At 42.6% G+C, this 17,830-nt stretch overlaps 1 protein-coding gene across 2 annotated transcripts in view; it reads right to left on the bottom strand.

Moving 5' to 3' along the window:
* The window catches only part of PTCHD4 (patched domain containing 4), a 120,406-nt gene that overhangs the window by 75,990 nt on the left and 26,586 nt on the right, over positions 1–17,830 (bottom strand). For both annotated transcript variants that reach the window (XM_038396727.2, XM_038396726.2), the window contains exon 2: positions 6,224–6,704. In XM_038396727.2, the coding sequence (XP_038252655.1) occupies positions 6,224–6,704 (481 nt within the window). The remainder of the gene's footprint in view (positions 1–6,223; positions 6,705–17,830) is intronic.

Genomic DNA, 17,830 nt, shown 5'->3' on the forward strand with positions numbered 1-17,830 from the left:
GTGGCTACAGAAACTGACATGCCTTAACTGCGTCAGCCTGATGAACCAAATGCAGCTCAGTGTGGACTTCGACACTGCCTAAGAATCAGTGATACTTTCTAGTGCAGTGAGTATAATTACCCTCTGATCCCACTGAGGGTTACCAAAAGAAAATACACCATTTGGTCAAGAAAATCCTTGAAAAAGCACAAGAACAAATTTGCACAGACACACCCCTGGAACTCCAACCTGGGGTATTCTATCTGCTACCCAAGATTCATAAACCTGGAAATCCTGGATGCCCCATCATCTCAGGCATTGGCAGGATTGTCTGGCTATGTAGACTCCCTCCTCAGACCCTATGCTACCAGCACTCCCAGCTATCTTCGAGACATCACTGACTTCCTGAGGAAACTACAATCCATTGGTGATCTTCCTGAAAACACCATCCTGGCCACTGTGGATGTAGAAGCCTCTACACAAACATTCCACACAAAGATGGACTACAAGCCATCAGGAACAGTATCCCCGATAATGTCACGGCAAACCTGGTGGCTGAACTTTGTGACTTTGTCCTCACCCATAACTATTTCACATTTGGGGACAATGTATACCTTCAAATCAGTGGCACTGCTATGGGTACCCGCATGGCCCCACAGTATGCCAACATTTTTATTGCTGACTTAGAACAACAGTTCCTCAGCTCTCGTCCCTTAATGCCCCTATTCTACTTGCGCTACATTGATGACATCTTTATTATCTGGACCCATGGAAAAGAAGCCCTTGAGGAATTCCACCAGGATTTCAACAATTTCCATCCCACCATCACCCTAAGCCTGGATCAATCCACACAAGAGATCCACTTCCTGGACACTATGGTGCTAATAAGTGATGGCCACATAAACACCACCCTATACCGGAAACCTACTGACCACTATTCCTACCTACATGCCTCTAGCTTTCATCCAGACCACACCACATGATCCATTGTCTACAGCTAAGCTCTGTGATACAATCACATTTGCTCCAACCCCTCAGACAGAGACAAACACCTAAAAGAGCTCTATCAAGCGTTCTTACAACTACAATACCCACCTGCTGAAGTGAAGAAACAGATTGACAGAGCCAGAAGAGTACCCAGAAGTCACCTACTACAGGACAGGCCCAACAAAGAAACAACAAACAGCCCCCAACTAAAACCTCTCCAGTGCATCATCAAGGATCTACAACCTATCCTGAAGGACGACCCATCACTCACAGAGATCTTGGGAGACAGGCCAGTCCTTGCTTCAGACAGCCATCCAACATGAAGCAAATACTCACCAGCAACCACACACCACACAACAGAATCACTAACCCAGGAACCTATCCTTGCAACAAAGCCCGTTGCCAACTCTGTCCACATATCTATTAAGGGACACCATCATAGGGCCTAATCACATCAGCCACACTATCAGAGGCTCATTCACCTGCATATCTACCAATGTGATATATGCCATCATGTACCAGCAATGCCCCTCTGCCATGTACATTGGTCAAACTGGGCAGTCTCTACATAAAAGAATAAATGGACACAAATCAGACATCGAGAATTATAACATTCGAAAACCAGTCGGAGAACACTTCAATCTCTTTGGTCACTCGATTGTAGACCTAAAAGTTGCAATTCTTCAACAAAAAAACTTCAAAGACAGACTCCAATGAGAGACTGCTGAATTGGAATGAATTTGCAAACTGAATACAATTAACTTAGGCTTGAATAGAGACTGGGAGTGGATGGGGTCATTACACAAAGTAAAATTAGTTCCCCATGTTTATTCCCCCCCACCCCCCACTGTTCCTCAGATGTTCTTGCCAACTGCTGGAAATGGCCCACCTTGATTATCACTACAAAAGGTTCCCCTGCCCCCCCCGCCCGCTCTCCTCCTGGTAATAGCTCACCTTAAGTGTTCACTCTCGTTACAATCTGTATGGTAACTCTCATTGTTTCATGTTCTCTATGTATATAAATCTCTCCACTATATTTTCCACTGAATGCATCTGATGAAGTGAGCTGTAGCTCATGAAAGCTTATGCTGAAATAAATTTGTTGGTCTCTAAGGTGCCACAAGTATTCCTTTTCTTTTTGCTAATACAGACTAACACGGCTGCTACTCTGAAACTGTCATTATATTGCAGTTATAGGTTTTGATACTATAATTGCCAATAGTCCATATAACACTATATGACTGAGAATAAGTACCTTGTAAAACAATACAGTTAATATATGTGAATTTCAAAAATACAGGGTCAAATCCTGAGCTGGTGCAAATTGGTGTAGCTTCATTAGAGCAATCTGGTTCATATGCATTAAGACCAACAAGATGGAGGTAAAATGACTCAATCGTGTCCTTAACCATCTGGTTATGTTAATTTGTGATAATTAGACGTGGAAAAGCATACCTCTGGCATGCATATAACAATTCTGAAATTGTGTTGTGAGTTATGACCCTAAATCCTAAAAGGAAAATGTGAAAAGCTAACTGAACATTGTTTAGGCACATAATAGGTACCCGATGTTTTGACTACCTAGCCTTAAATACCCATCTCTTAGGGATTTTCTAATGCAACGGTCCATAACAAAATCAGCCTCATGACAAGCTATACTCCAGATTTGTAGAAAATTGATAAAATTGGAGACAATCCAGAATCCTGACTATTGGGAAAGCTCTTCTGGTGCCTTCTCCCCAAGTATTCAACGTTCAGTCAAATTTCTGCTAGTCTCCTGCAGAACCAGTAATTGATTGTCCCAAAAGTCAAGTCATAATCACATCCAAGGCAGAACTGTCCCAAATTCTGGATTCACAAAACTGTGTGTTTCTGGTAGTACAGCAGTTAACAAAACCCAGTGAACAACAACAACAACAACAAAAGAGCTCTCACTCTGGGGAGGTCTGTCCAGTAAACCCAATGTTTTAGCAGTTCCTTTTTATTATAGCGGGAGCTGGTGGCGACTCCTCTATTTAGGTTGCCTACCACTTTCCATTTATAAGAGTCTTGCAATGTTTTTTGCAATGCTAACTGAACACAAACGTTCTAAAGAATCTGGTCTAGGCTGCCTCCAAAGAAGCAGCAGCAGATACTACAAAGGTGGCAGGAAGTGCTGGGGGGAAGAGTCAGGCTGCACAGGGCTTCTTCCATCAGACTATCATATGGCCCCAATGTTTCAATTTCCTCCCCTGATGGTTTCGCTTGGGCAGAAGCTGCCCACCTCCGGGGGAGTGAAGAAGATAGCTAGACTGGGCCAGCCCTCCACTCCCATCACTTGGACACTACATGTGGCCTCAATGGCGCCTTCCCCCCTCCAGGATAACAACCATTCCTGCTAACCGTTAATGTTGGTAGTCCTGCAGCTCAAGTGATGGTCTGTTCTGCAAGGTCAGAGCTGAAATCTTGCAGATGGTGCAGTATGTACATAATATAATTTCTTTGTACTTTTTTCCTTTAAAACATCTTAGTAAATTGCATTTAAAAGATCTGTTCAGAGAGTATTATCTAACTGACACAGTGAAACCCTTAAACATTAAGAAATGTCATGCAACCTTTAATTCAGCTCCCTTGTACATATGCATTATGACACAGTGATTAATTACATGTTCACATGCTTTTAAAAATATATATCAACATACAGGATTCCGGCCTCATTCAGTACACAAGGTAGATGTGCGAGGGGGGCAAATTAAAGTTGCACAGGGAAGCATAAATCTAGTATTCCTGAATTCTCAAATCCTTGACTTTGCAACCTGAATAACATTCTTTTCATGTAGCTGTTTGTCTGTATTATTAATTTGTATCATGGTAGCATCCAAAGGCTCCAGTCCGGAGCAAGAGACTATTATGCTGGGTGCTGTTCCAACATATAATAGAGGACCGTTCCTCTCCCAAGGAATTTACAGTCTAAGTGCTTGACCCAAACCCACTGAAATCAATGGGAGTCTTTCCATACCAATGGGCTTCAGATATGGATCTTAATAGGTGAATACAGAATACAACAGAAAAGGAGGAGGGCATGAGGAAGCAAAATTGACAGTAGGAGCTGCTAGTAGTGAGAACAGGAAGTGGCCAAAACACAGGCAGGACTAATGCTCTGTACAGACATACAGCTCTGTGGAAGCACAATTTGGGACACTCTTCTACCTAAGAGACTATATAGGACCAGATCTAAATGGTTAGAGCTCAGGACTGTGAACTGCAGTTGCTGGGTTCTGTTCAAAGCTCTGCTATTGGTTTATTATGTGCCCAATCCTGCATGGTCCTGGGTATCTGATGACAAGTATTTTGTATCATCAACTGGCACTGTTATTAATGGGAGTAGAGGGCACTTGACTGCAGGAGAAGGCCTCCATGTGACCTTGGGTAAGTCACAATTCTTGTCTTTCAGTTTATCCCTCTGGAAAAAATAAAACTTACCTACTATAGCTCTCAGGGACATGTGAACATTCATCTAATCATGTCTACAAATCAGTTGGAAATTATTGGATGAAATATACATAAAAAGGTTATTTATTTAGTTCCTCCAAACCCAAAGCAAGTACAATGTAATCCTATGGAATATTTCCTTGCAATTTCATAAAGATCCCTTTCTTGGTAGATGTGAGCTCCAGAACACTGCAAATAAACATAAAAGTACATTTAATCTCTGGCTAGCAAACTAACAGAGTTCTGTCTTCCACCCTAAATGGTAAACCAAGGCACCCCAATCCATTCTGTAACACAGTTTCATTCCAGTGTCAGACTCTGTCCTCCCTCTTGTGGCTGCATCATGTAAAGATGCAGATCCAGAGAGCTACCACGGAACTCAAATTCGTGTACGTGCCTCCACTTGTGTTATGATCCCTTGGGCAGGCCCATTGCCAGGACTGAGCCTGGGAGCTCTACATCAAAAACATGAATGCAGGACCGAAAAACTCTGGAGCCATGTATGGGGAAATTGGCAGAATAGTAAAAAAACGCGGGGAGGTGCCTTTCAACCCCCGGTGGATGCACCTGTGGAGGTAGCTAACCCTAACCCTCTCTTATCTGCCTCTTGATTTTGAGTGCAGACACGCAAACAGCATAAGATGATGTAGTCTGTCAGCAGTTCTTCTCCTCTTCCCTCCCCTCTGGCTCTGCACCTTGTTCCCACCACCAGCTCAGCCTCCCACCCTCACTCCACAGACAATCACAGACATGATTCTCTCTCTCATAACTCTGCCCCTTCTGTGTTGGTCCTCTCCTGGCTCCCCACCCCCTCCCAGTTCTATACTCTCTCCACCCAAAAGTCTACTCCAATTCCCCTGTCAAGCAGCCTTGACTCCGTCCCCCTCCCACACACACCCCTAAGTCAAGTTGGGCCGCTCTCCTTCCACTGAGACCTAGGATGAATGGGAACACAAATGTTCAAATGCACTGTGCAGTGAGACTACAATGTTTCACCTTGTTGACTGCACAGAGAAATGAGGTGGCAGCATCTTTGTGGATACTGCTTTATCTTCCTCTTCAGCTTACTTCCCTAGCCTGGAATCTTGCAATCAAAGAGTTAAATGAATGCAATTGACATATGCTTAAAATACTGCACTAAAACAAACAATTTCCTTCAAAAATGGGTCCAGACATTTGCTCTTTAGCTGAAACTTGTGCCTCATGGTGTGTCCCAAGCAAATCATAGCAGAGGGTCTCTAAATTTCACAAGCCGGGGGATTATGCTCCCTATTATGACATGAGGGCTGTCATCACCTCTCTCTCTCTCAGTCCCACTCATGAACCAAACCATTCCTCCACCTCCCACACAAATGAAGGAGAAAGCCTCACCAAAGAGGATGCTATATATTATTTTCTCTGCCACTCCCTGCAGTCACTCCTTACTCTTCCCACTGGCCCTCCATCAAAGACACATCAACAAATATCCATTTTCTATGCTGAGCAGACTAGTTTTTGATAACAAGTTCCCCCTTTGTTTTGTAACAGGAATTGATATAACTGCTGCTCTCATATTGGCTGAGGTTCCAACAATGTCATTCACTCTTTTTTTTTGTCTGTTACTTTGTTTTGTTTGGGATTTTCATTTAATTTTTAATTGTTTTGGTAAAGGATGGGTCAGTTTAACAAGGTGGAAAGGACCTGGACTTTCACTAAAGGTAAATTCTGCACTTTATACCCTGGGATGTAATTTGCAACCCTCTCATTAAATTGCGTTAATCCCATTATTATGAAGAGAAAGAATTACCCATAGCGAAGAAGGGGATTCCCAGCAGCGTAGAATTATATTTTCCATCAGTAATGAAAAATATCCCTGCCGCAGTGATGCTGGAGATGCAGATTGTCACTACCCCCAATAGTCCCAGGAAAGGTTTGCCACGCAGGCAGTCCTTCGTGGAGCTTGAGAGCGTAGCAGTCAGTAGAATGAGCATCAGGCTCACCAAGATCTTGCCCCTGGCCAGGAGGCTGGTCTTGTGGAAGTCCTTCCAAAGACTAAAGGATGCCAGCGAGTAGAGCTGCAGATCTTGGTGATCCAGCTGCAGCTTGCGCATCAGTTTACAGAATTCACTCTCCCATTTTTCACCAATGAGGCCCTGGGTGACAGAGCCATAGGTTTGGAGGTAGTAGGTGATCTGGATGGCTCTGGCTGACTTCACTCTCTGGTCCTTGCTGTTTGGCACCTCCATGACCCCTCCAAGCTGGTGTCCAATAAAACTGCTCCTTCCATCCTGAAGAGAAAAGTGAAAGAGAAGTATGTGGTTATCAAGAGCTAAAGGGACATCTTTTTTTTGGGTTTTACAAATATACACACTGAGGACCAGAACAAAGCCCATTGAAGTCTATAGGAGGCTGTTCATTCGCTTCATTGGGCTTTGGATCAGGCCCCTGCTCTCTGCAACAACTCTGTTATTTAATTGTAGTGGACCCATTTGCCATTCCATGCAGCCATTAAGGGGCTGCCAGAATATTCATCAGAGACTCAGATATTTGAGGACTAAAATGTAACATGCAAGCTCCTCACTCACAGAAGCTGATGATAGCTTTTCCAGATTTAAAACAACCAGGGGCAGCTCTACCAATTTTGCCGCCCCAAGCAGTCTCTGCTGAATTGCCACCGCCATTGAATTGCTGCCATGGGAAACGGACTGCCGCCCCAATCTGAATGCCACCCCAAGCACCTGCTTGAAAAACTGGCCTGGAGCCAGCCCTGAAAACAACCAACAACAGCTAAATTTCCAGTCACTGGAGTATGACAAATTTGAAAAGTTAAACTTCTGGGACCTTTGTGATGTCCTGCCACTGTGACATTGCTTTTAAAAAATAAATAGAAATGTTTACAGAAAATTAGGTCCTCATTCTGATCTTAGTTACCCAGATGTACATCTGGAGTGACTCCACTGAGCTTAGTACAATTACTCTAGGTTTACACTCGTGTAATTGAGATCAGAATCTGTGATTGATTTACATCAGTGTAACCCAAATCAGAATCTCTACTTTAGCCTCTACTTTATAATGTTGGCGATTCCCCTTTTGTGTTTTGTAGGAATGGGCCTTATTCTGGTCTCTTATTCCAGTGTAAATCAGGTCAGTGGAGTCACACTACTGTAAAACTGGTGTAAGTGTGACCAGAATTAGGTCCTATGTATTGAAAACTGATTTATTTCATATACAGTCATCTTGCCAAGCTCATATGCTTCCATTCTTAGCATCAAAGACTTTTGAAAGATCTCTAGCAGTAGGTAATTCCAAAGGACCCTGTTCCTGCACAATGGGAAACTTCCATTGACTTCATTGGGGAATGGATACAGTCCTAAATGCAGACTCAGGATGCATCAGAAGGGTGGATTTAAAAAGGTCCCAGCATTAATAATCTACTTAATCAAGAAGACGCTAAATTGCTGCTAGGTACCAAATAACAACACTTTTTAAAAAGTGCCTACACATTTATAAATTGAGTGAGAGATTTTTAATTTTGTTTCTATCATATCTAAAACAAATATAAAAATCTAAAGCCATTCAGATACAAGACAAGTTAGAATTATAGCAGTCAGAACTGCAAGCTATATAACTATTATCTGGATGCTTTAGAGCATGAACTGATCAATATCTTAACTCAGGAATCTACTCCTTCCCACCTACCTATGCGGGGCAGCAAATGGCCAGGTACATTCTGGGGGATTTTCAGCTTCTAAAGCATTCAATAGAAGCCACTTCCAGAAGCAATTGGGCTACATATAGGAATCATTGAGTGAGATTCTGTGGCCTGTTCTATGCAAGAGGGCAGACTAGATTAGCATAACAGTTCTCTCTGTCCCTTATAAAAATCAATCACTGAAGAAAGAGAGCAGACGTTCTGAACCAAACATGTGTTCCAGGATGGCTGCTCCTACGTTCAATAAATATCAGGAATTCAGAGATAAGGCTGAAACTCAGTCACATACCTTCTTTTGCCTGTGGTCTGCGGAGGACGTAGTCCTGCAGCAGAGAACCTTCTTACAGGGCATGGCCAGGTGGGAGGGACTCAAATTGCAATCACAAGCCAGCTTCTAAAATCACCCAAGGCCTCCTTACAAATGTCACATGAGCAGGGATGGCAGGACACAAAGGAGCAAGATAAAGCAACTATTTCAGTCTTGACTCTGAACGTCCTTGTTCGTATAATTTCAGATCAGATGTTTAATGTCTATTTTATTTTTACTTTTTTGAAGCAGATGATACTCAGCATTCACAAACAACCACATTGGGTAAAAAGAAAAGGAGTACTTGTGGCACCTTAGAGACTAACACATTTATTTGAGCATAAGCTTTCGTGAGCTGTTTGCTCAAATAAATTTGTTAGTCTCTAAGGGGCCACAAGTACTCCTGTTCTTTTTGCGGTTACAGACTAACACGGCTGCTACTCTGAAACACATTGGATAAGTTTCCAAAGTGATATTTAAGGAGTTAGCAATGCAGATCCCATTAACAACAGATGGGCCAGCGCACTTAAAATCTTTCTTGCACCACTTAAAAAAAATTGGGACAAATGTCATACATGATCATATATATGCTGTGTTGATATCCAAATGTTTTCTATCACAGCAGGACACTCCAGCAGCACAGCCTAAAACAGCTACCGAAGACAATGTATTGTAATTCAGATTCCATTGATTTACTATGCAAAATGCACTGCAAGGTTACTGGAAACTTTTGGATAGCCATCTTTCAGTGAAAGGTAACATTTTGAAAGAAGAAACAGACAGGCACAAATATATCATGCTGTACAGTATCTTCCATAAAATGGAAGATAATGGCTATTTGTTACATTAATGTACTATAGGATATTCCAGCCCATATGTCATCAAAATATAGTGAGATCCTTCAGACGGAATCATAGAAATTAGAGATGGTGAACACCTTTAAAGGCATCTTGTCCACCTCCTCCTTGACAAAGCAAGACTGTTTCATACAGAATCAAGTGTTTGGCCCTGTCTACTTTTAAATAATGCAAACAATGAGGCTTCCATCATTGCCCTTGGGAAATGGTTCCATATTTTAATACACTTCATTATTATTATTTATTTGTATTCTGGTACTGCTTACATGCTCCAGGTGAGATCAGGGTTCTATCGAGCTAGGCACTGTCTGAACACATAGTAAGAGATAATCACTGCTTACAGTCTCAAGCAAAGGTGGGTGGAGGGGGAAGGCAATATTGTTATCCCCATTTTACAGATGGTGAACAGAAGCAGAGAGTTTAAGCAACTCACCCAAATTTATACAGGAAGTATAAGTATATGGCAAAGATAGGTCTTGAACCCAGATCTGTTGAGTCTCACACCAATTCTTTAACCAAAAGACCATCCTTCCAAAAGCCATTGCTATTATATATTTCTGACATGCACCGACATTATGCTATTCCTAATTTCATACCAGCTGTTTCTAGTTTCAGATTATAATACCCCCACATAGATTATATTACATTTATCAGGACACATTTAATTGCTATTTCTTGCTCATGTTTCTCATTAAAATAAAAATAATACTTAGTGGTGGTTTAGCACTTTCTACCCAGGGATCTCCAAGTGCTTTACAGAGGGAGATGAGTATTATTAGCCCTGCTTTACTGATGGGGAAAGAGGCACAGAGGTTCAGCGTGTCTTTCCCAAGTTCACTGGCAGGGCTGGAAATAGAACCCAGATCTCCTGACTCCCAGGCTAGGGCCCTGTCCACTTTCCTCTCATCTTTTGACCCTCTTTAGGCATTGATTCCACTTTCTCCAGCTCCTCTGAAGCCCTTCTGAAGCTGAGGAGGAGGAACGCTGGAGGAGTGAGACAGGGGTGATAGACACATTCTCTGGCTCTGTCCCCCTTCACCTCCAAACCCATGGGACTTTAGTCAGTAGGTTTATGCTGATCCTGTCTCAGAGGTGTCTGTGGGTCAGAACTCCCTGCTTGATCGCCAGAGGGAAATAACTCATGCCCCTAAAGCAAGAATTCAAAGGAAACTCCACAAATACAATGAGAGAGATAATGGAGCATTTTGTAAGTAATTAAAATATAGGATGGGCTCAAGAATTATTTTAAATGCTTTCACTGTTATCTTCTATGTAGGTCATGTTGTCTGTGTTGAAGTTTTGAGAGAGAAACCAGTTCAGGGCATCTTTTATAAATTTATTAAAAAGACTAAGTAAGCAGTTCTAGAACAAGCAAAATAGGCCACTAGCTAATCTAACAGTTTTCCTAACCTAATTTACAATGGCACAATACAACAGTCAAATTAAGGTTTAATTAAAATACAATCAATAAGTCAATGGTTCAATTTATCAGTCTCACCAATTACTACAATTAGTAACTAAATCAAATTATAATGAACAAGTTAAGAAAACCAATTCTCTTAAGGTCTTACAGGAAGGCTAAGGGGAAAAATATTTCCCTTTGATTTAATTTATTTAGCTACGAGTCTTGTTAAATGCAGATGCTATTCCTTGCCTTAGCTTTGGGGAATCACAGCTCTGAAAATGATTTCCTGGTAACTTCCTCCTCTAGCTGATTTGTCCCATTAAGCTCACCAGTCACAGAAATCACATGAAAGTTTTGTTTATCTAGCCCAGTGGTTCTCAACGAGGGATACGTGTACCCCGTGAGGTATGTAGAGATCTTCCAGGGGGTACATCAACTCATCTATATATTTGTCTAGTTTTACAACAGGCCACATAAAAACCACTAGTGAAGTCAGTAGAAACTAAAATTTCATACAGACAATGACTTGTTTATACTGCTCTATATACTATCCACTGAAATGTAAGTACAATATTTATATTCCAATTGATTTATTTTATAATTATATGGTAAAAATGAGAAAGTCAGCAATTTTTCAGTAATAGTGTGCTTTGACACTTCTGTATTTTTTCTGATTTTTTAAGCAAGGAGTTTTTGAGTGAAGTGAAACTTGGATTATGCAAGACAAATCAGACTCCTGAAAGGGGACAGTAGCCTGGAAAGGCTGATCTACTTATCTAGCCTATTCCCTCTCCACAATTTAACACAGTGACTGCATCTTTCTGGCAGTCTGGCATAGACACTGCATAATTTCTAGAGTCCTACACTTTTAGCAGCTTTAGAATGACACTGCTTTAACACAGAGATCTCTTCCTGTTCACATAGCAGACTTAGGGGTTTTAGTGTCAACTCTGAGAAACACTTAGTGACACAGAAAGACACACAACACACATGCACACACACTAGTGGACATTGGAGTGATCTGAGTGTCCTTACACTGCTCAACAAAGGGATTTTCACATCTTCTTTTCAAAGTTTTAAGTTCATGTGACTGGCCTTGGAAGTAGCTTGATATTTACCATTATCTTTATTGATAAGATGTAGTTTGGAGCTGTTGCACATGTGGTGGGGAAAAGTTCAGCCTTTTCCTCTCTCTTTGTTACAGGCTCCAGGCTTGGCTTTGCCAGTGGTCAGAGTCTTTCATCTCTCGTTCTTTGGATGGCCGGTCCAAGAGCAAGACACAACTTCAGGTTGATGCGAAAGAGTCTCCCCACCTGCTTCCCTTCCTTCTTGCACAGTTGGCATCTTTGGTTGGAATCAGTGACTCCTCTGCTCCACCCCAGGGGACCCTTGTCCAGTTAAGGGTTCCAGCATGTTGCCTATAGTTCAGTGTGGACCAATGATTTGGCATCTGGACCTTGAAGTCATATTGCAGATTCCGGGTTAGAATGTACATGTCTGAGAGCAGTTTACTACGAAGGGCAAACAGATGGCTCTCAAAAACAGGATGCAAGAAGATACCATGTAATAAGGAAATGGTAGGCAAACTTCCACTTAGGCCCAAGACATAAATGTCTTCATTGTTTAAATATAACTAATGACTGTTCACATTCCACATTCACTCATTCCCACACGCCCTCGTAACAGTGAGTTAAGTACAAAACTGGGGAAGTAACTCAGAGCCAGGGGAAGAGTCTAGGGCCAGTAAGTGACCTTACCCTAACATCTTTTTGACTGTAAGTCAGAAAGCTGCTGTAGACATCTCCTAGTTTCTAAATGCAACTTGCAAGTACTTTTGACCAACTACAGTTACTCAGGCCTAAATCCAAATATGACCTATGTTCCCTACAACAATCTTGTAGTGTTTCCTATCTCCTTACCTATGAGCAGCCTCTGTAATGGACAATATGGACCTTAATATACTTTTTAATCCTCTGTTCAGTAAAATGTACTGCACATCTATTTAAAATACACCTGACCCTATAGAAAATACATATTGGAAATGCTTCAGAAATAACCTTGCAACTTTTTATCTTGTTAGTCAGTGTTTTTCTCAGCCATCTCCTATGTTTCATTAACTGAGTCAGTATTTCTTCCTTTGAAGCAGATATTTTTACATACCTAGTGTAAGTTTCTACATGTGCTGAGCTTTGGAGTTTGAGCCAGCAGAGAACAGTTATGGTGGGTTCCAGCATAAACCCAACACGTAAAAGCGATGAGCAACACAAGGAGTCCAGAGACATTCAATCCTGCATTAATGGCATTGCTGCTGCACAGACACCAAATGCTAAATTCACAAAGAAACATAGGTGGCATCAGCTACATCTAACTTTTAGGCACCTAGAAAAAATCACTTGGATTCAAATAGCTCGGGGTAGGTGCCTAAGCTCCCTGTTCAATGAATGAGGCACCTCAGAATGGGATTCACAAAAGCCAGGATGCTACGTGGCTCCCTGCTCAAGCTAGCCAATAGGAGATGCCAGTCAAAAGGGTAGATGCTAAGCCCCACTCTCTCAGGGAGTTTGGCACCTAAATCCAGGCTGCATGGAGGTGCCTCCTTCTTCCTGAGATTCTCAGCTGCAAACCCTCTCTTGGCACTAGGCACCTATGCCACTTTCACAATAAGCTAGGAGGTTGTTAAGGGAAGCTTCAGCAGCAGCTCCCTAATAACTTCTTCCAGTGAGTAGGGTATTCAGCTGGGATGTGGCACACCTCTGCATCCAAGTCTCTCTTCCTCAGGCAACAGGATTTGAACAGGGATCTGCCACCTCTCAGGTGACTGCTCTAACCACGGGAGCCCCTAATTCCCTTGCCTGTGCTAGCCCTCAGGCTACGGAGTCATTCTCATGCTTGTACTCTCTTCCTCTCTCTCCATGACTTTTGCAATTATTTATCCGCAGTGGAAAGCTTCCACAGGAGAGACTGAGGAAGGCTCCATACTAGAACATCCTGTAGATCAGCCATCAGAGTACTTGCCTGAGAGGTCTCAAATGCCTGTTCAAGTTCCTTCTCAGATGGAGGTGGGACTTGAACCAGTGATCCCCCACACCGCAGGACACTAGGTGCTAGGATAAAAGTGACAAGGGAGGTCCAGCTGATGTGTGTGAGTTTGCACATGGGGTCCAGTCTGGTAGGCAAGTTCTGAGCATGTTTACCAGGTCAGGCCCCATAGGCAGAAGAATGCAGAACTTCCCCTAGTTGGAGCCTCATTCTAGGACTTAAATAACCAGATGCACATGCTCAGAGGCAGAGACAGGTGCCTACGGAACCTTTACTGCAAAACCTTAAGCATTGGGTGAGATTAGGAACCTGCACAGTTCAGCAACAGCTGAGGTGGGATTTGTGAATCCCAGTAGGGCCTGATTCTGGGATTTAGGCCTCTAACTGTGACAGGTGCTTAAATCTTTTTGTGAATCTAGCCCCAAGTTACCCCTGCTTAATAGCGGGAGATGTAAGGTCTAAGAGGAGAACATGTAACCAAGTCCCATTGGCTTGCTCAAGACCCTGCTTACATCCCAGTGACACCTGTCCCTTTATTACCCTAAACTCTTGAAATTAAAGGAGTCCAAGCAAAAGGCTCACGGTGGACATCTACATCTGGGGAGCTATGACTTCTCAAAGCAGCCTGTGGAATTTGGATGGACAATTCCCATAGAAATCTCAGTCCTGGTACTTCAACTCATGCTTACAACCCTGGGCTGCCTGCTGTGGCCTGTGTTAGTGCAATGTCTGTCACCTTAGCCGGCAAATGTGGATTGAACTGAGGACTTCAAGTTAAAACGCACAAGCTGCTACAGCTTGAGCTAAGCATCCGGGTGCCCTATCTAGGGCTGTAAGAGACTCAAAGCCTCTGAGGACTGAGCAAATAGGGGGCCTTGTCTCACACACTCACCAGTGGATTCCACTAGGATCAAGATCTCTGTGTTTTCTTAACAATGCAGCATTACAGTTTGAATCATGAGACTGCACCTATATCAGCAGCACTAACTTCTAGTGGTCAATATCAGCTTGCCCTATTCTTCCATCAGTGGAAGTCCCCCAGGGACAGTATGATCACTTTCAGCCTTTAGTGGGTTCGTTTTGCCTTCCTCCCTGTTAGATGACACCAGCCTCCACTGGTTTCCATCTCAAGGAAATGCCAGAAGATTCAACCTATTTTCAAGCAATGTAAAAAAAAAAATAAAGAAAGAAAGAAAAAGAATCCATCTTGTCTGCAACCTTTTTGTCATCCATGTCATTGAAACCAAGAGGTTGCAAGATGTTCAAGATTCACTTCAATTTCCTGACAGAAGAAAGAGAACCCCTTGGAATCAAATTATCAGCAAAGAGAATACAAACATATCCCAGGAACCTTTGTAAGCACTGTGGACTTTTTGTAAAGTATCAGCCAGAGTGAAAGATAAGATCAGGCAGCATCATTGACAGGTCGATATAAAGCATGTGATTCTTGGTAAAAATATTACCAAAGGTAGACAGGATTGTCTGCTACATATGTTAAGCAAGAGACATTTTAATGAGATTAGTTCAGTTATTTTTATCACCATGACAAAGACATACCAAATTAAGCTAGTGTTCAGTGTTAGGCTAAAGTCAACAAAAAGAGAAAATACAGAGTTAAGGTGAAGTCACTGGTTTGAGCTCATCCAAATTTTTTTTTGTGCTTGAAACTAGTGATAACAACAGACCCATCTTCACCCATCACTTGAAATAAATTTTTAGGCTTAAACCGTGAACTTTTTTTCCTCCCTTTTAGCCTAACCATCCTCATTGTTGGGTGCTTATCTGAACTGCACTGAATCTCCAAACCTCTTGTGGGTTCCCCATCACTAGACACATCACCAAATGCCTCCTAGGAGTCTATCCACATTACAAAGCCAACCATGATTTTGTAACCTGTTCACAGCATGGCTGTCATAAATATAAAGGGAAGGGTAAACACCTTTAAATCCCTCCTGGCCAAAGGAAAAACCTTTTCACCTGTAAAGGGTTAAGAAGCTAAGATAACCTCGCTGGCACCTGACCAAAATGACCAATGAGGAGACAAGATACTTTCAAAGCTGGAGGGAGGGAAACAAAGGGTCCTCTCTGTCTGTGTGATGCTTTTGCCGGGACCAGAGCAGGAATGCAGGTCAGAACTCCTGTAAAGAGTTAGTTAGCAATCTAGTTAGATATGCATTAGATTCTGTTTTGTTTAAATGGCTGATAAAATAAGTTGTGCTGAATGGAATGGATATTCCTGTTTTGTGTCTTTTTGTAACTTAAGGTTTTGCCTACAGGGATTCTCTATGTTTTGAATGTGATTACCCTGTAAGGTATTTACCATCCTGATTTTACAGAGGTGATTCTTTTACTTTTTCTTTAACTAAAATTCTTCTTTTAAGAACCTGATTGCTTTTTTCATTGTTCTTAAGATTCAAATGTTTGGGTCTGTGTTCAGCTATGCAAACTGGTGAGGATTTTTATCAAGTCTTCCCCAGGAAAGGGGGTGTACTGCTTGGGGGGATATTTTGGGGAGGAGACATTTCCAAGTGGGCACTTCCCCTGTTCTTTGTGTAACACTTTGGTGGTGACAGCTTTTAACCTAAGCTGGTAAGAATAAGCTCAGTGGATCTTTCATGCAGGTCCCCACATCTGTACCCGAGAGTTCAGAGTGGGGAAGGAACCTTGACAGTGGCTATTTTGCAAGCACTGCTGTTTGATCTATGTCCACAGAACAGCTTTCCTGCCATTCAGACCATGTGGATGCAGCCACACTGTTTACCTGTATTTGTATCAGTGCATTCAAGGAAAATCTACATCTATTCCGCATTGCCTCCTCAGGGGATAGAGCGTTCAGAGGACACGTACACAGAGCAGCATTAGCAGCACATTCTGGGATATCATGCCACACAGACCTGAGAGGTTAAAGCAGTTATACAGGAATGACCATGGGTCTGGTTATTATAGGGCATGGCTGACCCCTAGTTGCTCATGCTATCCAAACTTGGAAAGATGGCACCTCCTGCCACAGTTTCCCTCCTGGAAGTTGGTCTTCTCAACTTTCTAGACATCAGTCTGTGCTGGAGATGTGGCTTAGCCTTAGGGCCAAGTGCTAAACACACATAACCAAAAACCCTTTTGGAGGAGCAAAAGTCCAACTAAGGTGTCCCAAACAAACCAAAAGGTTCTTCTGCCCTTCATAACGTTTCTTCAGCCTGCCCTCTGGGCCCTATTCCCAGCCCTTGCTGGGCTGCCTTTGAGACTCTTTCCCTTGTTCTGATGTAGTTCTCACGCTGGTTCCCCGGAGCCCTAGCTCAGGGCCTTCCACAGGAGCCTACCTACTCTCTGTGGTTTCATACCCAGACTGATCTCTCTGTCCTTGTATAAGGCCCAGGTGTCCATTAAGCTATCACCTGATAAGTCCAGTCCCCTCAGCTGGAACCAGCTACTTAATTATGATACAGGTGTGGCTGGACCCATCTCCAGTACTTATATTTGGAAAGCTAGTCCATACAGCAGGCCTGTGACACAACCAAGCAGCTACAGCCAAGTGCTACCCATCCTGCGTGCAGGCAAAAGCCATATTTAGAGCCAACCATGGCAGCAACTGTTACAAACTTAAGTGAAAATTGGAGGGTGAACAGGCCCTTACAGAGCACCTTCTTATTGGTACTACCTAAGCACTGCTGGTGGAGTCCCTCTCTGAAGATGTGAGACTGAGTACCCTGGTAAATAACAGGTGGAGACCCACAAAGTTCAGATTCAGACCCAAACTTTCCTGAAGTCTGGGGGTGTTTAAATCAAGGATTTTGGTTTGGCCCATTATAGAGACAGGAAATAGCTTCAAAGTTCAGATCCAGATCCAAATTTCCTCCAACATCACAAGTGTTCCATTCTGGAGTTTGGGTTCAGACCAATCAAAGTTTCAAAATTCTCCAGTGGAAAAAGTGGACAATATTTCATGAAAGTTTTTGCAAAAAATGTTCCTGTGCTTCCACCAACTCTATCCAGGGTGGAATTCCAAACCTGAAAAAGGGAGCTAGCCATTGAAATGAATGGCAGTTATGTTGCTAAGTACACTAGGCAGCTTTGAAAAACAAAATCTCAGCCAGGAA

Source organism: Dermochelys coriacea, chromosome 3 (genome assembly GCF_009764565.3).
Source record: "Dermochelys coriacea isolate rDerCor1 chromosome 3, rDerCor1.pri.v4, whole genome shotgun sequence".
Taxonomy (NCBI): domain Eukaryota; kingdom Metazoa; phylum Chordata; order Testudines; family Dermochelyidae; genus Dermochelys; species Dermochelys coriacea.